Source organism: Adelges cooleyi, unplaced genomic scaffold, assembly GCF_023614345.1.
Source record: "Adelges cooleyi isolate 19-005CV unplaced genomic scaffold, UGA_ACOO_1.1 ACOO_flye_CR_arks_rails_tigmint_CR_PRNA_23, whole genome shotgun sequence".
NCBI classification, from domain to species: domain Eukaryota; kingdom Metazoa; phylum Arthropoda; class Insecta; order Hemiptera; family Adelgidae; genus Adelges; species Adelges cooleyi.
Window position 1 is genome coordinate 13027208 of NW_026095893.1, and position 26974 is coordinate 13054181.

Below are 26974 nucleotides of genomic sequence, written 5' to 3' on the forward strand. Positions count from 1 at the left end.
TTATTGAATATCCCCGCTTTATTATATTATCCATTCACAAAATGGCAGCGTAAGGGAATATCATTGTTTTTTGATAAACATATATTATGGTATCATATATTATATATATATGATACCATTATAAAATAAATTAATTTAATTGGCTGACCTTTACGCAGTCATATTATTTTTATCGTCAAGAATTTCGATGGAGAGGGGTAGAGGTTCAATAACCTAGTATTTAAAAGACCATGGCCTTCCTTAAACATAACGTCTGTGTTAACCTATGGTAAGGGTATACCTATTTAAATTTAATTATTAAATTTACAATTCATCAAAACTACTAAAAATACAAATAAAGGAATTTTTAAAAAATCAGTCAATTTTATTCATTGGTTCACATACTTACAACTATATGGCACAAATATAATACAAAATATAATATCTTTAAGTCGACTTGTACAGTGTATACATTTTAATTACAAAAAAAAAAAAAGTTTGATTTTATTTACACGTTTTTGACAATATCTCGCAATTCTATTAAATAAAATCTATTCACAAATTTTTAAATTAACACTTCTCATTACACAAAATCCTCGGTAGAGGCTAAGACAATAAAACATAATAATAATTAAAGACTAGCACCAATGGAAAATATCCGTAGTTTCGGCGGTCGCGTCAACGTCACACATACTCTTCTGGCGATTTGGTGGACGACCGCGAACCGGCGCCGCTCCTCATCTGCCGGCCACCCGTGTCCGACCGGTCGTTGTCGTCGTACGGTGGCTGCATGGGCCTCATGTTCGGCGACCAGTTGAGCAAATAGTCCCAACCCAAACCCACCGGTATGCTGGACGACTCTGATGGGTTATTTTGATTTCTGTACATTGGCCCGTCATCATCAGACGCTACCAACGTGCTCAACGAGCCGCGAAACGAAGAGTCAAACGTGTCGTATCCGACCACGGCCTGCTGCTGTTGTTGCTGTTGTTGTTGTTGTTGTTGCTGCAACGCGTGGTGCTGTTGATGTTGCTGTTGCTGCTGTTGATCTATTATAGAACCTGGCCGACCCCGAGAGTCTTTGTCCGAATTTGGACTTTTGATTTTGTTGAATATCACGTCGCTGAGCTTTTCGCCGGACACGCTGTTGTTGTCGTATTCGATTTCTGAGCACGTGAAAGAGTCATTGCCGCTTTCGTCTGACGACGTCGTACTGTCCGTGTCGTCATCGTCATCGTCTTCTCGGCCGCCCTGCGGTACGACCATGTTGGGCGGCCGTCCGCTAGAGTTGGACACCGCGTCCACCGTGCTCACAAGACTGGAAGGACGGCGGTCGCCGTGTGACGACAACACCTGTGAACGACTAGGCACGCCGCCACCAGACAGACCGCTTCCACTCAGACTGTGCCCGCTCATCACCGGACTGTTAAGGCTCCGCTCGCTGTTACTATGCATAGGACAGTCTTTGCTCACCACTCCGGACGACGATGTAGCCAGCAGCGCCGTCTGCAAAGGCTTACCGCTAATGTCCTGTAAATAAACAACAAGAAATTATTAATGTCATTACGCTTTTTAACACGCTTATATTAGCTTCACTTGTATGTATGTTTGTATGTAACTATGTAACTAAAAGAGATAGGCAACCGAACGTACATGCGTGTATTCATTGTTGTTTACCTGAAGTTTTCAAGTAATAGAGACACGTATGTACTAGAATTAAAAAACACGATTTTAAAGCACATCGAACTAAAAAGTGGAAAATAAATATAGTTTAAAAAAACTAAAAAACACGCTTAAATAGTAAAATAAACTAAAAAGTAGAAAATAATTTTCAATATAGAAATCAATTAATAAAAAATAAATAGTATTATTGTGAAAAAAGCGTGGGGTGCTACATATATCAGTTCTTGAAAAGCGCCCCACACTTTTTTCACAATAATACTATTTATTTTTTATTAATTGATTTCTATATTGAAAATTATTTTCTACTTTTTAGTTTATTTTACTATTTAAGCGTGTTTTTTAGTTTTTTTAAACTATATTTAATCAGAATACCTAATGCAATATTATATTTTTTTTCCAATTGATACACTACAATTATTGCCATATTTTGTTGTTATTATTATTACGATTATTCTCTCTTCTATCTCTGACCAAATATTTATTAATTACTAATGATTAATGAAGTTTTATCTATATCCATATTGAATAGTGAATACTATAATTTTCAATAAATGAAATATTAAGACTTTTGATGATTAATTAACGCTCATAATTATGAACATAGGTATTTATTGTTTTTAAAAAAAAGTTATATTAATATCAACAATATATTTCCATACACTACTACATTTGTTGTAGCTTATTAGTTATTAGCTTCGATGCGCAGCTGAGAAGGTATTGTTTTTTTAATTATGTCTTTTAACTATTTTTTAATTATTTTGTATCTAGACTTTCTAAACCGCTGACAACCGATTTCCTAATGCAGGAACTTTATAAATCAGAAAACGTATCTAAAAGGTACTTTTATGGGCCAAAAATCGAAAAAGTTTACCACTTTTCTTTCAAATTTGAGAAAACACCCCAAAAATGTACATATTCTATTAACTCAAAATAAATAAAGCTTCTAAAAATTAAAAATTTTCTTTATTTCTTTTTTTTTTTAGCGAAATTTAGGACTTAAGTTCTAAAAAGATTAAAGGTAAATCTGGAGTGGGGCTATAAAATCTACGATTTTCTTAAAAATCTGTAGTTAAACTGTTTTTTTTTAAAAAGAAAAACCCCCCAAAAAAAGAGAAAAACTGTTTTTTTACCGTTGTACATTTATAGGTTCTTATGTGTAATTACGATCTATGGTTAAATTGTTATAAACAGACAATCAACCCTAGTCCCTAATCGTTCCTCTCTAATACTTAAAATATTATTTTAAACACAATGTAGCTATTACAATATTTGTATCGCTTTTTGTATTTCTACTGGCTACACACGGGAAAAAATAGATAGGAAGTTTCTAATAAATTTCTAGTATGAATGACTAAATAAATAGTTGGCTTAACTAAATGTATAGTCGCTTTAACTAAAAATTTAGTTGGACCAACTATGTATTTTTTTGTTTTTTCATTGAAGCGTTTATTTAATAGTGATTTTATCACATTCAGTTATAATTATTTCTGATGACCTGTGGCCGTCCTTCCTCAGTCCCTACTATCCACTTTTTTTATATTATATAAAAATATAGTATTAACCGTCAGTATTATCATTAGCAAATTAAACACAAAAACAACACACCACAAGATACAGCACAACACACAACAATCGCATGACAGTGTAGCTGTAGACATAACAATGGTGGGGACTCCCCTGATCCGACTCATCGCCGTCATACACAACGCCTCGCACCACGCGGTCATCATAATAATATTAATAAACTAAACCAAGTATCTCGAAACCTCAGAAATGTTGTACTGTTTTGCTTGTAACTAAGAAAGTATTCAACCAATCAATATGTAAATTTGCTCGATATGTTCATTTCTGTCAAAAGCTATTAAATAAAAAATAACCAGCTTTAAATATCGCGTATTTATTAGCAATTGATATCTTAAATTTATAAAACGAATTATTTTTAAAAAAATGTACTGAGTACACGTACATAAAATAACTCATACTCCATCATGTCACTTAAAAAAGTATTTTCCAGTAGTAAGAATTTCCAATATTATGTATTTATGTATTGTTAATGTACGTACCCTTAACGTTAAGATCCTAGGTAACTGTTGACTTAATTCACTGCTAGGACTAAGTCTCGCTAATGGAGTGCTTTGGTGTTGCATATGGTTAGAGGATTCCAATGGCGGTGGAGGAGGTGGTACAGCTGATCGACTGTCTCTAGAATGTGGCGATTGGAAACCACCGGAGTGTCGCATCTGCTTATGGTACATGCTTGTCGGCAACCCAACACCCAAATGAGTTTTCATCTTCCTTAAATTACTGCCATCTCGGTAACCTATATTAATTATAAAAATTAAACATCAGGCCAAAATTACATCAGGTGATATTGTTCTTAAAAAGAAACTTACTTTTGTAATGATAAACGATATCTATATCAGACGGAGCGATAGAGCTGGCGTTTTCTAGATCATAATGTTCAGGAAGATCATGATCCGCGGTTGCACTGTCATGATGGAGCATATTTTTCATATGTTGATTGAGATCATCTCTTTGAGGAGGTGGAGATTTTCCAACAACTTCTCTTTCAATGATATCTGGTCTATGTGGTCTATTATGAGTATCACTCATTCCTAGATCCTGATCTTTGTAACGCTTAGAAAGTAATTCCGGTGGCATCATGTGATGTCTTATAACGTCTCCAGTTTCAGTTATGAAGGAAGACACTGGAATAGCGTTTAAGGCAGGTGATTCGGAATGAAGGCCTCGTTGAAAATTATCTTTGCCGCTATCAGAATCCTTGTCGCCCTTTGTGTGTTTTCGAATTTTAAAGACTACATAACTGACTGTTATAGCCATCAATAGTATGACAAAAAATACTATAACTAGAGTGATTCCAAGACTTAATGGATCTGTGACTACTACACCGACCGCGGTTAGACCAGCCAAATCACAATCAAAAGACATTTGTCCGGAATGATAAACATCAGGTAATATGCTTCCACTGCCGTTGAAAGGTTGAAGTTCTTTATTAATTGTGAAATTAGAAAAGCATCCTGTGAAGCCTAAAAAAAACAAAGTAAATACTATTATTATTTTGCGATTACCTACATATTCAAATGAATGTATATTATTTAAATCAATCTTTATTAAATTAAAAAAAAAAAAATAATGTTACATCTTATAATAAAACTTACTATAAGCTTCAATTCTTCCTGAAAAATATTCGTGATCGATACCCCCTAGGTATAATTTGGTCAGGTATGGATCCATAAAGTCGTGAACACTAGCTGAATCCAACTCTTCGCCGACTTTATTTCCATCCAAAAATATTTTCAAACTTTTAGCTCCAATTGTCATTGTTAGATTATGCCAGTTTCCATCATCTAAATGATTTTCTACGGTCATATTCACTGTCGATGTTGATGTACTCAGGTATGAAGTATAAAATAACTTGCCATGTGTCAACTGAAAAACATTTTTAAAATAGTGAAGGAAGTGAAAAATGTTGGTAGTTAAAAAAGTAATAAAATACCTTTACTAGGGTGAAATCAGTATTTGACGCCGCCAAAAGTATAGTAGAATTTGATTTCATTGTTCTAAACATTAGACCTAGTTCCTTAACAGGCGTTACAACAAAAGTATTTCTTTTTGTCCTAAATTGTTGTTGGCGCCAAACAGTTGTACCATTGTATATAGACTCTAATAAATGCATACGTCTATGTTTCTCTGTAATCTTATATTCTAGGAATGCACCATCAGCTAGTGACACTGGTCTGAAAGCTTGATTACAATTTGGTGATAGTATATCGTTTTCTTGGCACTTGCACATAATGGAAGTCCATCGTTCTAGACACGTAGATCCTTCACCACATAACAATGACGATTGAGAGGAACATTGTCCTTGACGATTACAGAATGGGTCAACATATTTTGAAGATATTGGACTACTCAAGTTTAGGGCATATCCATTAATTGATACACTATGTAAACATCCCACAAAGTCGTCCGAATGTACTTGTCCCGGTCTTTCTAATAAAGGATCGACAGACATTACTCCACCAATAAGTAAATGATTTCCATTGAAATTTAGAGTCCTGTAATCAAAATAACAATATTGGTTACCAAAAGTTAAAACGATGAATAAAATTTAAAAACAATTATAATCATCTAATAAAAAAATATATTTATTTATAAAATTGCATACCCTACAGTTCCTGTATTATCACTGTAGCAAGATTTATCAGATGGTCTGCATTCCTCACAGTTGTCTCCATTGTCAGCACACGACGCAACACTCAAAGACAGAACTTTACCGTTTCTTACTGCGGTTATTTTATACCACGAGCCATCTGCCAATGTGGAGCCATCACTTTTGCCAACGATAATTGATGTAATTGAACTTCTAGCGCCACCATATGAAAATACACATTTCCCTTCGATTAACTCAATAGCAATAAAATCTGAACGCCCGCCGACTTGAGTTCCATAATTGTACAGCAATAAAGAATCTGATTTTGTAGTAGAAAACACAAGCGTTATATCATTTGTTATACTGTCTAGAGGAGAGAACGACATAAATGAATAATCATTGAAACCAAACGAAGATTTTTCACAGTGTCTTCCGTGTAAACCATTAGGACAATTGCATTTGTAACCGGGCTTGAGAGAAACACAAGAGCCTCCGTTTAAACATGGATTTGGACGGCACGAATCTGCAGAAAATTCGCATACATTTCCACGGTACCCTGGTCTACATAAACAGAAATATCCAACGTTATCCTGTATCTGTTTACAACTTCCACCATTCATACAAGGGTTCATGTCACATTTATCATAACGTTCCATTTCACATTCAGGACCTTCTCTGTTTGAAGGACAGAAGCATTGGTAACTAGTTCCTTGCCGCCTGCAAGTACCACCGTACTGGCAAGGATTCGGAGCACAAGGATCTTGCCGTTTATCACACCTACGTCCAGCATACCCGTCTGCACAGTCACATGCAAATCCTTGTAGAATTGTAGGCGAAGTAAAAATAAAGTCTTGACTATTTATTACATGAGGTTCTTTAGAAATCGATAAAGAAGTAGAGCAGTTTCCATTATTTTCACATGAGTTTTGGTGGCATGGAGTATAATCTACGACAATTGATAATTTCAAAGCTTGTGTAAAGTGGTGTGATTTTCGTCTCATTATATCACTGACTTGATCTTTGCCTAAACCTTTCACAAATATTGCTAGTTCTACGCCATAGTTTACTTCACTAATACTGTATAATAATGGATTATTTTCTTCAAATGTGGAATTCAATACATCCATAAATTTCAAATAATAATTGGAAATAAAATCAGTTGCTGTTATGTTATTTATTCTTGAGAAAATGGTATCCTCTATGACGTTCTTGTCGATTGTTCGATAATCAATTTTAATTACGTTAATAACAGAGTCGTGCTTCCCATCGTTTCCAAAAACTCGCAAAACAGATACAGGTTTTGTTATTCTATTTATATGTAAATCACATGCTTTAGGAATAGAAAAGTCATCAGTTGGCATTTCAAAGAAACATTTATAGTCTCCCGTTGAATCCGGATCAGTTGGTTGAACATCTGCTATTTTTCCAACAGGATATTCATTTTTGAGCGAATAAACAACTATGTTAACAGAACGCGAACTCGATGGACTATCATTCTGATCTAAAATTATAATGTTCAGTAAATTTTCAGTTGTAATTTGCGGAGAGCCATTATCCGTGATTGATATCTGAAAAATAATAATTTTCGTTAAATACATAAAATAAACAATTACTGTGTATTTTCAAAGTTATAGCTAAAATGTAATAAAATTAGCGCTTACCACAATATTAAGGTTTGGTGTTTGTTCTCGGTCAATTGGTCGAGCGGTTTTCAGGAGTCCTTTTGATTCATCTAGGGTCACAAATTCTCTATGTGGTCCACCGACAATTCTATAAGTGAATGGTGCTCCATTGGGCGGTTGATCTGCATCTGTTGCTGACAGTATCATGATACTTGTGTTAATTGGTTCGTTTTCGGAAACATATCCCACACTATTTTCTGGAGCTAATACAGGTCCGTTGTCATTTACGTCAGTTATCATAACTTTTATAACAGCACTTCCTGTTTGAGGGGGAGACCCAGTATCTACTGCACCGACTAATATTTCATAATAATTCACAGTTTCTCTATCAAAGTGACCAACAGTTTCAATAGTTCCATTTTGTGGATCGATCCGAAATAGTTTAGTAACATTATTTAGAATAGAATAAACAAATTGATTGTTTTGCGGCCATGCGTCTTTGTCAACGGCATGGACAGTTATTATTTTTGCACCAGGTCTTGTACCTTCAGAAACTAAGCACTCGTAGTTTTCTTGATCAAATTCGGGAGGATCGTTTCCGTCTTGAATTGATATTATTACTTGGGCTTCGTCAGTGTCGTTTCCTTTAATACTTCCTTCGTTTTTGGCCAAAACTGTAAGAATTATACGATTTTGAGTTTCTCTATCGAGATGTCGGGATACTTTTAATAAACCAGTGTTGCGATCAATAGTAAACCCTTTGTCGTTACTCGAGCCTACAAATAAATAGTACACATTTCCATCATATCCAGCATCTAGATCTGTAGCTTTAACGACACCAACACTAGATCCGATTTCAGCGGATTCAGGTACATCATAATAAAAAACTGATTGGCTAAACGTTGGATAAAACTCGTTAACTCCTTCGATATGAACAATGATTTTTGATGTTCCAGATAGTGACGAATCTGGATTAATTGCCAAAATTTCGAGTGTATATGATTTTTCTTGTTCAAAATCAAATATGCTTTTCGAGAAAATTGCACCTGATGTATTATTGCAATAAAACAAATGTTCACCTGTTCCTCCAGTTATTGAATAATTAATTATTGCATTCTTCGGCGAATCTAAATCTTTGGCCAGAATTTGAGAAACAAAAGTTCCCAATGGTGAGTTTTCTAAAATAAATACATCAAACTGTGTTTGATTGAATGTTGGTGGGTTATCGTTGATATCGGTGAGTACAATAGATAAAATAGCTTTAGACATCTTAGGTTCGAATCCTGAATCAATGGCAGTGATGTTTATTTTATATTCTTTTGCGAGTTCATAATCTAGAACTTGTGCAATAGTTATTGCACCAGTTTCTGGATTTATAACAAATTTATCGGATAAATTTTCAGATGTATATCGAACTATTCCATTTGGTCCCTCGTCTTGATCTGTCGCTTTTACTGTTAAAATTATAGTTCCGACTGGTTCATTTTCTGGTACAAATACTTGATAACTGAAGGAAGAAAATTCTGGATAATAGCTATTTTCTCCAGTTACTATAATGCTGACCATAGTTGTGTCTTGTTTTGGAGGTACACCATGATCTGTTGCTCTGATCACTAAATCATACTTTTTATCTAAATCAGTATCAGTTAGTTTTTTTTTCAATGATATTAAACCGGAATGTCTGTCTACTTTAACTATATCCGTAGAATTTCCACCATAAACAAAATATTCTATTTCTGAATTAACTCCTGAATCATTATCTATTGCTGTAACAGTAATTAATGGTGACCAAATATCTAATGTAGTAGGAACAGGTGAAAAGTATAAGCTCTTTTCAAATTTAGGAGCATTGTTGTTAGAATCAATTACGTTGATAGTGACTAAACATTCTGATGACATAGGAGGTTTTCCATTGTCTGTAGCTACGACTACTAATGAAAATTCATTTTCCGGTGATACATCTTTAACCGAATGTATATATCTCATAGTACGTTTAGTAAATATATCTCCATAAATAGGATCTATGACAAAGACATCAGAGGGTTGCTTTAAGTTATATGAAACGACAGAATTTGATCCTTGTTTATCTCTATCAGTTGCAATTACACGCCCAACAGTTACTCCAATATTTTGTGATTCCGGGAAGTTAAATTTATAATATGAACTTTCGAACTCCGGTGCATTATCGTTTACATCTTGAACTGTAATTGTCAATGGGGTTTCAGCTTGCCATGATCCATCAGCAGCAATTACGTTTAATAAATATTCGTCTTGAACTTCACGGTCTAAAGCAGATTGTACGTAGACATTCCCAGTATCAGAGTCAATTTTGAACATATTTCCTGGATTTTCAGTAAATCTGTATGTAGCTTTAGCGTTAACACCTATATCTAAATCTGAACTAGTAATTCCAATAACATATGTACCAACTTCCGTATTCTCTGTGACGTTAACACTAAACAAACGAGTGAACCTAGGTGGATTATCGTTAATGTCTAATACAGTTATATGTACCATTGCAGACCCTGTGAGCGATGGATGTCCTTGATCAACTGCTTCTATTGTTAAAATATAATGATCATCTGTTTCCCTGTCTAATTTTGTATTTGTAACTATTTCTCCAGACATGCTGTCTATGCTAAATATTCCATTTATGTCGTCTACTAATCTATACGTTAACATGCTATTTTTTCCTGTATCTTTATCCGTCGCAACAACTGTGATAACCGGAGTTGGGGGAAATGTTTCTTCTTGAATTGAAACTGTATAAAAAGGTATTCAAAAACAGGTGGGTTGTCATTTTCATCAGTAACGTTAATAGTTAACAAAACTGCGCTTCTAAGTTTCGGCTCGTCTGAATCGGATGCTTCAACCCAAAGTTTATAATGACTAGATTTTTCATGATCGACCCCTTTATTTCCTATGATCACTTCTCCACTTTCAGGATCTACTTCAAAAGTATCATCAACATTACCTCCTGCTATAGAGAAACGAAGAACACCATCAGGTCCGGTTTTTGGAGAGGTTGCAGTAAACCGTGACACTCCACTTCCAGTACTTGAATTTTCTACTAATGATATTTGTTGAGATCCAACGAGACGTACAACAGGGAAATCGCGGGCTGGCCAAAGTATTATGGTTAGTTCAAATTCCGCTGTTTTTGGATCTTCTCCACTGTCACTAGCCTCGATTTTGATTTTATACTCCATTTGATTGTTGAGTTTATGAATTGATTCGATAACGCCCGTGTTTTTATCTATTTTAAACATATCTTTATCACCACCTATTAAACGGTAGGCGATTTTCCCGTAATCTCCAGAATCTAAGTCTGTCGCAGTTACGCCAAATATAAACTGCCCTGCTTGAGTTTTATCGGATATATAAACAGTACTTTGTACAGTTAAAAATGTAGGATAGTTGTCGTTAATATCTTTTGCATATACAGTTAAATTTACAGCTGAAGCTTTTGGTTCTGTTAAACTTGAATCTTGTGCTACCACAGTTAAGTAGTAAACGTATTTCTCTTCCCTGTCTATATTAGATAACGTTCGGAGTATTCCTGTATCTTCGTCTATTTGAAATTTGTTGTATTTGTCTCCCAAAAGACTATACCTATGGAATAATGTTATAAATTATTTAATTAAATAAATGTTATTTAACAAGCAAGTTAAATTTTAGCAAAAATTACTTGATTTTAGCATTTAAGCCAATGTCTAGATCTGTTGCGGTCAATTGAATTATTGAATAACCGGTTGGACTATTTTCATCAATATAAGCTACATAGCTTTGCTGTTGAAATTGTGGACTGTGGTCATTGATGTCTTGAACTATTACTCGAACAAATCCAGTACCGCTTAGTGGGGGCATACCTAAAACGCAATTATTATTTAGACCCAAATGCATGCAAACAAATATGCTAATTCATTCCTACTTTAAATGTCAAATATACATACCTGAATCCATGGCTACAACCGTAATTAAATGCTCATGTTGACTTTCTCTGTCAAGACTTCTTAATAAACGTATATTTCCAGTTACACTATCTATGGAGAAGTATTCTGTGTCTTTCAAGAAATATCTTATCCTGCCATTGTAACCAGAATCTGCATCAGTTGCTTTTACTACAGCTATGGAAGATTCTTTCGCGTTAGTATCTACATACTCTTCAAGTACATTAATGACGTAAGGAGAGTCTGGGAAAATAGGATAATTGTCATTTATATCTTGAATAATAATTGTAACTGTAATTTCATCGGAATTAATAAAGCTATCTACGCCAGTTGGACTATCTTCTGCTTTTATATTTAACACGTAGCGAGATTTTCGTTCGTAGTTGAGATACTTTGAGACTCGTATTAATCCAGTATCATCTACGATGCTGAAATCTAAGTTTTCGTCTCCACTTATAATAGTATACCGTATTCTAGAATTCGGTCCAATATCCTTATCGGTAGCAAACAACTGTGTTACAGTATACCCAATGGTCACGTTTTCTGGTACAGTTGCGGTATAGTGCCTTGGTTCGAATATGGGACTATTGTCATTTTCGTCCAAAACATTGACGGTTAGTTTTAACAGGGAACTAAGTGGAGGATCACCTCGATCTCGAGCTCCTATTTCTAAATTATAAGAAGATTTGGTTTCTCGGTCCAAAGCACTTGCTACTCTCAAAATCCCATCAACAGATCCTATTGTAAATGTTTTATCGTCACCCGCATTAATCCAATACTCAACAAAGCCGTTTTTGTCTTCATCGTTATCTATAGCCTTCAATACAGTAACTATAGTGCCGATTTCAATATTTTCCATAACTGCCGTTGTGTTTGGAGTCATCCACTGAGGTGAACAATCGTTAACGTCCTTGATTGTAATTGTCAACTAAACGAAAAAAAAATCTCATTAGTATATTTCTAGTAAGATTTATTTTTCACCTATAGAAACTTTTCAGTTACTAATTACCTGAGCTGTGGATGATAGTTCGGAAGCCGCCGGGCGTCCTCCGTCCTTGGCCACAACCATGAGATTGTACGATGCCACGATCTCACGGTTCAAACTTCGACGCGGCCAAATAGTGCCATTGTTCGGATCGATAGTAAAATCATTGTCTTCTTGATCCAGTGATTGAATTGAATACTTTATTTTGCCATTTACTCCTGTAATATTATTTTATATAAGTTAGACCGCCGAAAATATTTTGATTAGAAGCTTGAATACATTGTACTGACAATAAACCAAACAAGCGATTGATTATAAATATATATTTCACTTAACCAACGCAATTTAGAAACTCTACTCATTATTGATTATACAGCTAATAGTATTATTCAAATAAAAAATCAATTAAATTTTAATTAATGTTTTTAAAATATTATAAATATTACAATTTTTAAGTAGGCAAATTCTTGTTTGAACAACGTAATGTTTCATGTAGCAATGACTAAGTACACAATCTAAAACTTGCTTTAAATAAATATTTTACTTTGTACTGATTATGTGGAATACATATTCTTAAAATTATTTTTAAACATTTCAGTCTTTATCTCGATAAAGACTAAGTTAAAACTGCAATCGTTTAAACATTATACCTGATCATGTGTCAACTTGTATTACACAGTGCAAAACCGAAAGACAAAGTTACAAAGTTCACCGGGGAATCCGGTACCACCACATAAAAAAAGTTTACTCTTTGGGGTATTAAAATAAAAAATATAAATATCACTGACATAATCGGATATCTATCTTTGTTTGGGTGTTTTTTATTTTATTTATATAATCAAATATACTTACTCGAGTCACGATCTGTTGCCACTACGGTTGCTACAACCGTGTTGACAGTGACATTTTCGTAAACGACAACACTATAACTGTTTGTCTCAAACATAGGACTGTTGTCGTTTTCATCGATAACGTTTATGTACACTGTTACTGTTGACGATAGTATGGGTTTTCCTCCGTCTTGAGCTTGGACAACCATAATATAATGTTGCACCTAAATTACAACACAAACATTAGTAAACACTGATGTGATGTTTGTTTGGGGAAGCCACTGCGATAATAGTGGTCGCAGCGCTAAAACTCACATCCTCATAATCTAATTTTCCGGTCAAAGTGAAAGCTCCCGTGTGCGGGTCAATATTGAATACATCGTTGGCCCAGTCACTTATTATCGAGTAGGTGACCATGCCGTTCACTCCCTCGTCTTCGTCTATAGCTAAGACGTCACCTATCTTTGTACCCCGGGATGCGGCTTCACTTACATCAACCGAGTAGACACTCTTTGTGAAAGCAGGAGCGTTGTCGTTGGTATCGAGAATCTGCAATAATATTTATAATTTATAATAATATGTATGACAATATGAGAATACATGTGAGATCAATACTATTTTTGTTATTAAATCGAGGACACCATCAACCTAACTTAACCCACGGAATATTCCAGTATATGTGCAACCGAAACTAAATAAGTTCTTACAACACCACAGTGATAAAATTTCGGACACGAATATCAATTATCTTTTAAAATTTAAAACATCAATATTATATGTATTCTATTTATATAGAGTTCAATACAAAGTATAGATGTGAAATTCATATTAAACCTTTTCAACTCGGTCAACTGTTTTATTCGCATTATACATTGTTACAATAACAACAGCACAATAAAATCTAATTTAGAAGTTCCATTTTTTATTGTACAAAAAAAACACGAAAGAAAAATTAATTTTTTCATACTTTTTACTATATTAGTATTTAAATTTTATGATCATATTGGTTTTCTTGTCAATACTATAAAAAAACCCGAAACATATTAGATTAAGATATAATTCTTATAAATTGCTTAATCTAGTTATAAATATTCCTAACGTATAACGAAAAAATAATGTTATCAACATGGCTAAATTATCGAGATAATTTAGTGTTAGTGAGAACATGTTAAGTAACGCACTTGATTTTTTTAAGTAGATCTTCACAGTGGTAAAATGGGTGGGCTCAATCCCCCCCCCCCCCGAAAGGTTTATTAAATTTAAATGTTCAAAATGTATAGTACAACGTCATGTTATTGTACAGTTTTTAATTTTTGTGCGTACAATTTAGTTATCTAAATAAACATTACATTAAATAAGGACGTTACAGATTTCCTCTAAGTATAGTCTATACTCCTATAATATGTATAAACCCCCCTCAAAAAAAAAAAATCCTAGTGCACCACTGTAGCTCTAACGAGATGTTTTAAAGGTTTAAAACGTTTTAAAATAAAAACAATGATTGTTTATCGTCCAAATTCTCATAATCCTTATTGGTGTATTTATAATAGGTGAGAGATCGGATCTGAGATGAAAACCGCAGTAGTGTAAGATGTAATATATTAATATTACCCACCTTGGTTGATGCAACGCAGTACTTACAGTGAATACGACGGACGTGTCGGTGTTATGAACCCCATCAAATACCCGTACTGGAAGCACGTGTCTGAGGCTGGTCTCTCTATCTATGGACTTGCGTATGCGGACGTTGCCAGTGTATGCGTCTAAGACAAACGGCGAGCTATTGTCATCGTCGCCAATTACCGAGTACGTTAGAGACGAGTCTAGATCAGGATCAGTGGCTTTCAGCGTGGCTACCAGCGACCCAGTAGGTATTTCTTCGGATATCTTGAACTCCAACAAACTACTAGGCCATACCGGTCGGTTGTCATTCTTGTCTAAGACCGTCACTTTTATCTAAAAACACGAACAATATACGTTATAATAGATGCATAGATTACAAATTAATTTGTTAATGCCTTTGGTTCGCGCTATAGTTTTATGAGAACAAAAAATCTTGCATAGGAATATTCGAATCGATTGTATCTTAAAAAATAACTTAACAAGTCATTCCGGATCATGTTTTCAAACACTAAACCGTTTTATTCAATGCAGTTTTTTTTAAGAACTTAATAGCTGAATCAACTAACTACTATATAAACATTTTTTTTCTAATTTGTATTGATGTACTATACATTAGTAGAAACATTTTGAAGATCTCATATTTATTTTTATACACACACTATTATATTTATACTCAAACTTGTAGTCATTTATACGCAAATATAATTTTACTATTAAAAAATATATAATTGAAAACATATAATATTTAAATTTAAATATTCAGTTATTTTAAAAAGCTACGTAGTTTTTGTTTCAATACTACATTTTTAACTGTTTATGCTTAATATAACAATGATTTAATTAGTATGTAGAAAAATGGTAAAGTTAAACAATCATATAAAACATTTTAATTTATTTAGGCGTAACCCTCGTAGGAAATCGGTGTAAAGCAAACTCGAATATTCAATGAATAAAGTAACACATGTTTTTGTATTGTTACCAAACGCGGCTATAAAATTATATGTTCTTTCAAACAGTTCAAAAAAATATTATTTACAGAGTTCAAATTTTAGCTTTACTGCGTAGCTTAGAAGGTATTGTTTTTACAATGGTGGTTTTTTTTTTGTGCCTGGACACATAATATCTTGTAAATAGCTGAACCGATTTCGTCATGTAGCAACTCTATAAATCAGAAATCGTAATTGAAAAATACTTCATTAAGCCAAACATTTAAAAAGTTTACCCCTTCAAACTAGAGAAAAATACCCAAAAAATGTACATTTTACACGGCACTCTATAACTTTTTTAAAAATATTTGAGTTAGTTCAAAATTTAGAATATTCTTTAGACATAGTACTACCGATAAACGTTAACAAAGCAAACAAATATCAAAAACCTTTTCCCTTCAAAGGGATAGACCGTACTTTTTCTTTATTTGCCTCTTTTAGGTGACATTTTAGAGCTCAAGGTCTTAAAACGAAAATTGAACTTAGAAAATAAGATTAATGCAGTTCTAAAATGGGGCTATAACATATACAATGCTCTCGAAAATCTATAGTAGTCGAATTTTTTTTTTGTTACGGAAGAAACCAAAAAGAAAGGGAAATATTACATTTTGACCGCAGTAAATTTCTAGCTAGTGTAACTTGTGAGTACAGTTACACGTAGCAGTACCCACTGGGTGAAACAACAGTCAACAGGCATCCGAAAAATATTTTCATGGTTAACAACAGCAACAAATTGTTATAGACAGAGAATCGGCCCTAATCGTATCCACCCTAATACTAAAAATGTAATTATACACGATACAGCTTAAAATGAAAACATAAAGCTAACTATGGTTAGCCTGGTTACCAATAGGTAAGCCAACACTTACATGGTTGTAACTTGTATAGCTATAAAATATCCTACTACTCAAACGTACATCATAGCTTATAATTAATGTATTTTAGCAAATATTTTAGGAACATAAACTCCCCGACTCATGTCAAAGGTGACTATGTGTTAGAATGACAAAGTGCAAAAATGTGTTTAAATATCTTATTTTATAAATTTAAGGCAACGACCATCATACATGTGTTAAATAAACTATAATTTTTAATATATTAAAATGACTTAAAGTATGACTAAGCATATAAAATTATTGTAGTGATTTAGTCTATGATAACATTGACTAAAACAATTGTTCAACAATAAGCCACTTAAAAATACCATATTTTTCTAGTAAGGATAAATTAAAAAAAAGATGCAGTATACAATGCAAAATAGAATGTACTAATATATTATACATAAAATCGTTACATTCTATAGAGCTATTGATATCATTGAAATTTGAATTTATACAGGTAATCTAAATGTAGTTAAAAAAATCGTATTTGACAATAATATTATTCTATTAAAACTTTTTTTTAGGCTATTTATATAAAATATATAGTTAGCGTTAATACTAAAGGTTATTCATTAGAAAATTAGCTGATCATTTTAACTGGTTTACCAGTTTTGAATAATTATGTTTAATGTTATTAAAGTTAAAAATGTAGGACGGGAGGAAGAGTAGAGTGTAGTAGTATTAGGTCATTTTTCTATGTGCATTATTTTACCATAGTCTACCTTCCGTCCTAAATGTTAAACTTTATTTAATTTAAATGTAAGTAAAGAAACTGGTTGTTGAACAGTCTACATTTTCAGTAAATTTTTTTTAATTTTTTAAGTAAATTAAATATATGCGTTACCATTTAAGTTTTAAAAGTCGATAGGGAACTGGAAAATACTAATAAATATAAATATTAACTACTACAGCTGTAGATTTATAATATTTTAAAATAACATACTCGACAATTGTTTCTAAAAAGAAAAACTACCAAATTGCAAATATTTATATAAAAAATATGTCACTACCAAATAAAAAAAATGCCTTGAATAATTTTTTTTAAACCAAAATTTAATCGTGTATTATATTTAAAAGTCGCCTAAGACCGTACTCAGTAAAAAATGAATATGGAAATCCACTGTAACCTTTTATTACATAATTTTGTGAATAAAAAAAAATCAACTTCACCTTAATACAAACAAATTTTTTATTCGTGAATTTTAATGTACCTAATATGGGATCCTCTACAATATTTCTTGTATTTTTTTTTAAACTAGTGTCTTGGGGCGTATTTGCGGTTATAGCAATAGTCTTGTTTGTTAATATCGTAGACGAACATAATATTATGCACTATATCGTGAGAATGTGGGCGTGCCTTTAATATTGTACCCATACCTATTCAACTTTTTAGATTGAAATCTTATTTATGTTATATTGTTTCCTTTATTTCATATGTGAGGTAATAGAATAAATCAAATAACTTATAGTGAAAATGAGAGCAGTTATTATTTTTTTTTAGCAACTCCAAATGTTATTAATATTTTACTAAACCCGAGTATCAACATACTACTTGTATTCATGGACTCCGTAATATAAAGCCACAATAGGTAGGTAATATTTTCAATGAATATTACAGACAAAAACAAAACAAATTTATTTTTCAACATTTTATTTTTTTACGTTAAAATATATAATTATTGTGTCTTAGAAAAAGCAAATTCCAAAACATTAAAAATACAAGGTGATATTGCATTATCAAGTACACCGAAATCCTAGTTATTATTATTATTATTAATATGTTATATTAAGACTGTTACCAATAAAAAACAAGTCGAAAATTAAAAATATTCTACTAGATTATATGAGCATTCTTTTTGTTATTAACTTAATTGTGCGTAGTTATATAAAAAAAAAATTATAATATTAACAAACAGCGTAAAAAAATGTATAAATTATAAATTCCTGTATATCGTGCAAAATCATATTACGCTTAAATGATAGGTTCCGTGGTGTTATTATATTCTATAGTCGTCATGCGACGTCCAACGCTCATACTCTTGCTGTCAGATTGAACCTTGACATTAGAATTACGCAGGTTTATATGAACAAAATGTAACAGTTATCCAAAGATTATAGCCGACAATTCAAATATGCATAATCAAAGTAGCCATGTTTCATGACCACCGAGGTACAAAGCAAGTCTTAGGCCGGTTTTAAGAATATTCGTTAATAATATTAACGCATAATAGAACAAACAGTTAAAAAAATAATAATAATATCGTCGAATGGCTGTCAGTTTTTTTTTTTTTGATCATCCGGAGGATTTGCGCCGACAAGCCGTGAAAATCGATGTGTGATGGAAGAACAAGAGAAGGCGGGCGTGCCCAAAGATTAAAATTTGTGTGCGGTCATCTAGGCGCTACGCGGATCACAGAGGAAAAATTATATTCGAAAAATACATTTATTCTTTGTATGTTTACAAAAACCGTATAAAAACCATGAAAAATATTGACAAAAAGGAAACTTTTTTACATTGGATAACTGAAACGTGACTATTATCACTTAAATTATGATAATAAAAGGTCACGTATAATGTAACCATAAAACCCCTTGTCAACCGATTTGTATAAATAAACGTTTCATCGTTATATTAACAAGTCAGCTTCTGGCATCTGCATTAAACACGAGTAATATACAATAAATCTACTTATACAATTAGGTAACACAAAAAATAGTTCAAAATGTACCGACTACACGATAGTGTTGTTACGTGCTAACGATAAGCTTTACTAAGACAGGAGCTAAATAAAAGGTGAGATCAAGAGGACTTGGTGCACCTGCTTCATACGCTACTTAAAAAACATTTATTCCACAAAAGGTAATATTAAACTTAAATATTTGTGTAATGTTATACATTTTAAAAGAAAATGATAATATATAAGAACTATTACTAGACAAATTTTAAATGTTAGAAGAATTATTGAAAATAAATTGATTACGTTTTCTGGTTTTATTTTTAATGTATTCTCCTCCTTTTTTGAACAAAATTAAAAAAATACTGCGTTTATTGGTTGAGTTATTAAAATAATATATAACTACAAGAAATAAATTGGCTCTTCCACCCCTCCAAAAAAACAACTATTTGCAATTGGTTAACAATTTACTTAACCTAACCTACCAATTATTTTTCTAAATTAACTTAAAAGAAAGAAAATTACAAAAATAATGAGGAAAGCTTTGAAACATATACCAACATTTGGTATTTGGAGATATATTTTCTATTTTTAAAAAATATATTAATAAACGATTAACATCTTGTAAATAAATAGTATTATTCAAAATTAAAAAAAACAGTAGAACTATTGATAACTTAATAAACTCTTGTTCTAATGAAACCGTAAAACAATTATGGCAGAAGCGGACCCCTATGAGACTGTCCCCTTACACGCTGCGGGAATTGTTAAATTGTTCACTACTACTGATCCACTTTGAACTCGCCGCGGTCTATCAAAACCTAACCTAAACTAACTAATTACAACCTGGCGAATCGAATAAATAATACAGTAAGCGAACAGTAATAACAATAATGATAAAGTTTCAGATACCGCAAGAAGGAAGATGGCGCAGTAGAGTAGGTAGCAATAAAAATAAAAAAATACCTGAATGTGACCGGTTTTCGGTGTCAGTGATCCAGCTTTAGTAGCATAAACGTGCACAACGTACCGTTCGGCGCCACCCTCTCTATCTAGTACCGCGGCTGTGTAAAGCACGCCCATTTTAACGTCTACGGAGAACATTCGATCCGCCTGCTGTCCATTTGGCCCTGTCACGTTTACAACGTAGTATTCAATTTGTCCGGGCAACGGGTCCATCCTTAACACGCTGGTTCCCAATGGCTCATTCTCGTACACGGATCCTTCGTAGTCCCTGATGTCTGTAAAAGTTTCACCGCCGTCTGCGTAGTTCAACAACGTGATATACGCATCCGTCGACTTACGATCAGACTGTACGGCCTCGTCCGTAGCTCGCACTGTCAGCCTGTATGAGCGATCGGGCCTGATCAGGTCTCGGCGCAGATTAATAGCACCAGTGGTTCGATGAATGGAAAAAAGCTCAGAATCGCCTCCTACCATTTCATAGGTAACTAGTCCGTTTGTGCTGGAGTCCGCATCTCTAGCAAGGGCGTACATGATATGTGCCCCGCCATGTTTGGCTCGTATTAATCCAGTGTCCATTGAAACGAACACGGGCGCGTTGTCGTTCTCATCGTCGACTATTATGGTAACAGTCTTTTCAGCAGTCAACCTAGTTTCTTCGGGTATGGCCTGATCTACCGCCGTCACGGTTAACTTATAAGTATCAGCGTATTCTCGGTCTATAGGCAACACCGTACTGATCACTCCTGTCTTTTCGTTAATCGCGAAACTCCGTCTGTCGTTATCCGGTTGTTGATTGGAAATCGAGTAGTGTACCAGTCCGTTAATATCCGAATCCGGATCGTCGGCGACCACGTGGACAATGGACGTGCCGATAGGTAGGTTTTCGACGATTTGCCGTACTATAGCCGTACTTGGAAATTGTGGTGGGTTGTCGTTGCAATCCAAAACGGTCACGTAAAAAGCCAATGCGGAAGACAGCCTGGGGTTTCCGTTGTCGTAGGCTGAAATATTCAACGCGTAAGAACTGATGTCCTCGTAATCTAATCGTTTATGCAAATAAAGTACGCCAGTTTTAGCGTCGACATGGAACGTGTCTCTTCGGTTTCCCGAAACAATGGAATACCGAACTTCACCGTTTATGCCCAAGTCGGGGTCTGTCGCGTGAAACCGTATCAGTTCTGAGTTGATTGTCGCATTTTCGTATATTTTCACGCTAGAAAAAGGCGATTCAAATTTGGGGGGGTTATCGTTATCGTCTATCACTTCTACAGTGACCGTAGTCGAAGCGTTGAGTTGAACGGGAGAGCCATTATCATGTGCGGTGACACGCAACAAGTAAGACTCACACACTTCTCTGTCTAAATGCGAATTGATCGTGATCATGCCGGTGCTATTATCAATGCGAAAATGTTCGTCCCCTCGATTTTCTATTGTATAATAAACAATGCCGTTTTTACCATCGTCCTCATCCGTCGTATAAACTCGTAACACGTGTGTGCCCACTGGAGATCCTTCGGACACCTGCACCCTGTACGGTTGCCTGAAAAACCGCGGTTGGTTGTCATTTACGTCGTCCACATATACGTTCACCTTGGTCTTGTCATGTAGAGGGTGCTTGCCGTTGTCCGAAACAATTACCTCCAGCGTGATAACGTTTTGTCCGGTTATTCGAATTAGCTGTTCTCTGTCGAATTCTCGCTGCGTTCTGATAAACCCGTTTTTCGAGTCGATCCAAAAGTCTGTCTTGCAATTGATCAAAGAGTACGTCAATTCGGCATTTCTGCCCGTGTCCCGGTCAGAAGCTGATATTTTGCCCACAAACGTACCGGCTAATTCGTTTTCGTTAATATGGAAATTAAATGTAGTGTTAGAGAACTCCGGTTTGTTGTCATTTTCGTCGGTGATATGTACCACGGCCATTACAGACGAACTACGAGATGGCACGCCTCCGTCTCGTACGACAACGGACAACGCGTAATAATCTCGATTTTCCCTATCCAGTCGGTGTTTAATATACAGCACACCATCCGGAAATATTCCGAATTTGCCCTCCGAATCACCTTCCTCGATAGTATATGACAATCTAGCATTCGATCCATAGTCTCCGTCAACAGCAGTTAAGCCAAAGAATCGACTGTTAACGGCCGTCGACTCAGATAGTGAAGATTCGTATGAGACTTGATCGAACACGGGCGTGTGATCGTTAACATCTTGTACGGTAAAGAGCACAACGTGTTTTGCGCTAAGTGGAGGATTGCCTGAGTCGGTGGCCATTATTTCAGCGGCTAAAAGTGTACCGGGTGTTGTGTTGATCGGCTTGTGTAAGTAAACTATTCCGGACGATTCGGCGATGCGAAACAAACCGTTTGGATTAGATACCAATCGATAAGTCACCTGACTGTTTAAGCCGACATCCTTATCTTTAGCTCTAGCGACACAAAGTTCTTGACCGACCGCCGTGTTTTCATATAAGTCTACCTCGTCTATAATTGTAACGAAATTAGGTTCGTTATCATTGATATCTAATATAGTAACATTTACAAAAGTTGTACCATACTTTCGTCCCGCTCTAGCAGCTATGAAAATACTATAGAATGACTTCGTTTCCCTATCAATTTTTCTTCTTGTCGTCAGAGCGCCGTTGTTGTCCACATTAAAATTGCCATTGTCGCCGTCCAAAATGAAATAAGTTATATCGCTTTTGACATCTTTAACCCGAACTCGACCAACTAGTCGGCTGTAAGTGAGTTCTTCTCGCTCGCCGTGATCTTCATAAATCTGAAATGAATAGCCCTCAGTCGAGTCAAATTTAAGAGTTTCTTCTAAGTTTTTTATTATTTCAACGACAGCGTTTTCTGCCGCTCGGTGACCATCCTTGTCGGTCGCTGTAACATTTAAGCGATAAAATGATTTTGACAGGTCAATGCCACCCTTTAGATAAATCGAACCGTCTTGAACGTCTATATAAAAAAATCCAGAATCGCCACCACTCACTAACTTGTATTCTATGACTGCGTTGTCTCCGTCATCGATATCATATGCCGAAACAGTCAATAACTTAGCACCTACCGGCTGATGGTCGTTAACGTATGCCAAGTATTGTCGTGGATAAAATACCGGATCATTGTCGTTGATGTCCAAAATGTCGAGTAATACAGTAGCCGTAGACGATTTTGGTGGAAATCCTTGGTCCTTGGCCAAAACTTTGATTTTATATTCAGACATTTTTTCTCGGTCTAGTTGCGCTTTTACAATTAATTGTCCGGTCAACGAATCTATCACGAACATGCCTTTGTACTTGTATAGGACCTCAGGGTGTAAGCTATACGAAACGCTGCCGTTAGTGCCTTGGTCGTGATCGGTAGCCGATAACATTGCTACCAAAGTGTTTTCAGGAACGTTTTCTAATATTTTTACGGCAATTACTTCTTGCGTAAACTCAGGTCGTTCGTCGTTTTCGTCCAACACTATGACTTTTAACTGCGTAAAAGCCCACTTTGGGTTTGGACCGCCGTCCCTGGCAGAAATTTTTAACTCGGCGGTGCCCATTTTTTCTCGGTCTAATCTTCCTTTAAGCGTCACCAAGCCGGTGTCTGGATCGATATCAAACCAACCGAAAGAATTTCCGGAAACAATCGAATAAAAAATCTGTGCGTTAATACCAGTGTCTTCGTCCGTGGCTGTTATGCTGGCCACGTACGTACCTACAGGCGATAGTTCACTCAGCGTGGTCGAGTATTCACTCTTTTCGAATACCGGTTCATGATCGTTAATGTCGTTGACATATATCAATAGGTATGCCGTGGTGGTCCTGGCGGGGGTCCCTTTGTCACTGGCCAACACGGTCAGATTGTATTTGTTAATCTGTTCCCTGTCCAGCACGCCATGCACTCGAACAATGTAAAAACTCTGTGACGATTCCAAGCGGAAATGGTTCATTTCGTTTCCTGACACGATTTCTACAAATGTCTCGCCGTTTAAACCCTCGTCCGGATCCAGCACAGACACGGCGGCGACCACGGACCCGTTAATGGCGTTTTCGTCGACGGTCGCATACGCTGCCGTGGGTGGAAAATAACGAAACCTAATGGCCGGGTCGTGGTCGTTAGCGTCGATCAAGCTGATCGTCACGTACGCTCGGCCGTCTTGTCTAGGCGAACCATTGTCCCTCGCGTGTACGGTAAACACACAGCTCTTTGGACAAGTAGATTTTGATTGCATATGGGGACAGTTTTGTTGCGGGCAATCGGGTACTTCAGTTGTGTATATGGCACCCGTTTCCGGATCTACGCGAAACCCGGACTCTGTTGTTTCCGGTAAGTAGTATGTGACTCGGCCGTTGTCTCCTAAATCTGCGTCCGTGGCGGTGACCTGAAGGGCAAACGTACCAGGCGGAGCACTCTCGTTTAGCCAAGCACTATAGTCGGTTAGTGCGAAAACGGGCGGGTTATCGTTTACGTCCAATATAGTCACGTTGACCGTTTGATATCCATACCGAGTAGGTATGCCACCGTCGCGAACCGATATATTGAGTTGGTAAAAAGGCACGGTCTCGCGGTCTAATTTTCCGGTTGTTTGCAAGTACAAGTAAGAGAGATCGCCTCCCGGGTTTGTCGTTACGTCCAATCGAAATTTATCATCTACGTTGCCTAGCACTATTCTGTAGTCGGATGACACGCCGTTGACACCCGAGTCCCTATCGGAGGCCGTATCCAGAAGCACCTTATTGTCTGGAGCCGCACTTTCCGGAAACGACACCGAAATAACGGGTTCCGGGAATTGAGGAGCGTTGTCATTGACATCGATGACCAAAATTCTTACCTCGATGGGGTAGGTGGGCTGACTGGACAATACTATCAGGTCGTATCTATCGTTCCGCAGAGATTCTCTGTCCAGTTTCTGAACGGTGGTTATCTCACCAGTAGTGCCGTTCAACGAGAACTCGTCGGATGGCTCGTTAAACCTATACATAAACCCCGGTCTCACGGGTATTCGTCCAACGAACGTTCCCTTCGGTTGACCCTCCAGAACTTCAAATTGCACTCTAGCATTATCGGCGTCACCGCCGGCGGCACAACGCGACCGGCCGACCAACGCCGACACCACTGAGCACCATATCACAACGCGCCATATCATTGTGCGCGAGGTGATCCACAGTATCACCTGGGCATTATGTTAAAAACACGTTCACTACACTGTAACTGCACTACCGTAATCCATGTTGCGAGTCAGAAGGGACGCGTGCGCGCGAACTTCGTGTATTACATGTAGATACACACTTTGACATTTACTCACTGAAAAACTAGAGGATATTATATTATTGGACGCACTATAAACGTAAAACGGCGAAACAAAACACGGCTGCGGACACGCGGAGGCGAAACACGTTCCCGACGAATGTGTGTGCGTATACTAAAGACTGGTTGGGTCGGATCGGTCGGATTCGAAGTGGAAACATTCTTTCGGTCGGCCCCCTTCTGCGCGTTCCACGCTATCCCCTCGCCTGCCGCCCACCGCCATCGCCCCACACACACGGGTATATACACACACACACCAGTTCATCCGCTGCACCGTTCCATACACACGCGGAGAGCCCGTTTACCTGTCAAGATAGCCCGCCGCCGGCCCTTGTATCTGTATGCGTGTGTATGTGTACTGTGTATACGCCGGTCGACGGCGGTGCTTAAGTATTTTACTGCCGTTCGGATACGGCCGGATTCTAGTTGAAGGTATTCAAGATGGCTGCACCCCGTTCACCACTCGCGCCCACCACCGGATTTCTTATGACGGGGATTCGCTGTGCCCGCGACGGCGCGCGCCCATTCATGCGAGTGCGTTCGCGCTTTGTCTGTTTGGTCATCTCGCACTATTTTTTTTCCCCCAAAATTGAATCAAAACACGACAAATATACACGTATAACGTAAATTGACATTACTCATTTGTCAGATTCTCAGATCTAAAAACCCATCGCTGGTTGCCGTTAACCGTTGTAAAACAATCGGGATCAAACACAATAATATACAAAAACCACACGGTTAATTAACGTCGAAATTCATCGACCGTATTTCTTCTCATACAAACGATTCCGAATCGTTTTAAAATAAACACCTGTATCTCGCCTTCTGTGGTCCTATCATTTTATTCCACTCCCTACACCTATACAATAAACGGTTATTGGTTCTACCGCCCGTTCCTGCCGACTAAACCGTCAATTATTAACGTTTTGTTTTATTTTTTTAATGTAAACACATACTCGCGTAACATAGTTTATGTGTATGTGTATGTTACATGTATAGTAAGATCCACACAAGTAAATGTAGCAGCAGGATCTTTGAAATATCACCGTCCGTTCCCAGGTGTCCATTCAAACGTTTTGATTATCGCAGCGGTATGCCACGCATTGTGTCCTAAGTACAAATCCAAAATATACTGTTGTGCGCAAATGGCATTACATTTTTTTTGTGTATTTCCTCTTTATTCTTAATTTTTTTTGGAAAATTATTTCGTCTGCCAGGTAGTTCAGTACACTGTATAAGAATTCTGAATAACTATTGAGTATTACGGCCGCTTGCGCACCGGGGGTTATGCGAACCCGTAACGACCTTAGAAAAATCCAATGC

The 26974-nt window shown here is 36.1% G+C and overlaps 1 protein-coding gene across 1 annotated transcript; it reads right to left on the reverse strand.

The window, feature by feature from the left end:
- Positions 1-379: 379 nt before the first annotated feature.
- LOC126836154 (cadherin-related tumor suppressor) lies at positions 380-25752 on the reverse strand. The gene is given in 15 exon segments (XM_050569320.1): positions 380-1509; positions 3726-3982; positions 4056-4709; positions 4842-5112; positions 5180-5741; positions 5852-7404; positions 7498-10235; positions 10238-11070; positions 11147-11327; positions 11412-12336; positions 12418-12611; positions 13246-13447; positions 13539-13772; positions 14865-15179; positions 20355-25752. Coding segments are annotated over 15 exon segments (14901 nt in total). The 5' UTR covers positions 25491-25752; the 3' UTR covers positions 380-663.
- Between the last annotated feature and the right edge of the window lie 1222 nt (positions 25753-26974).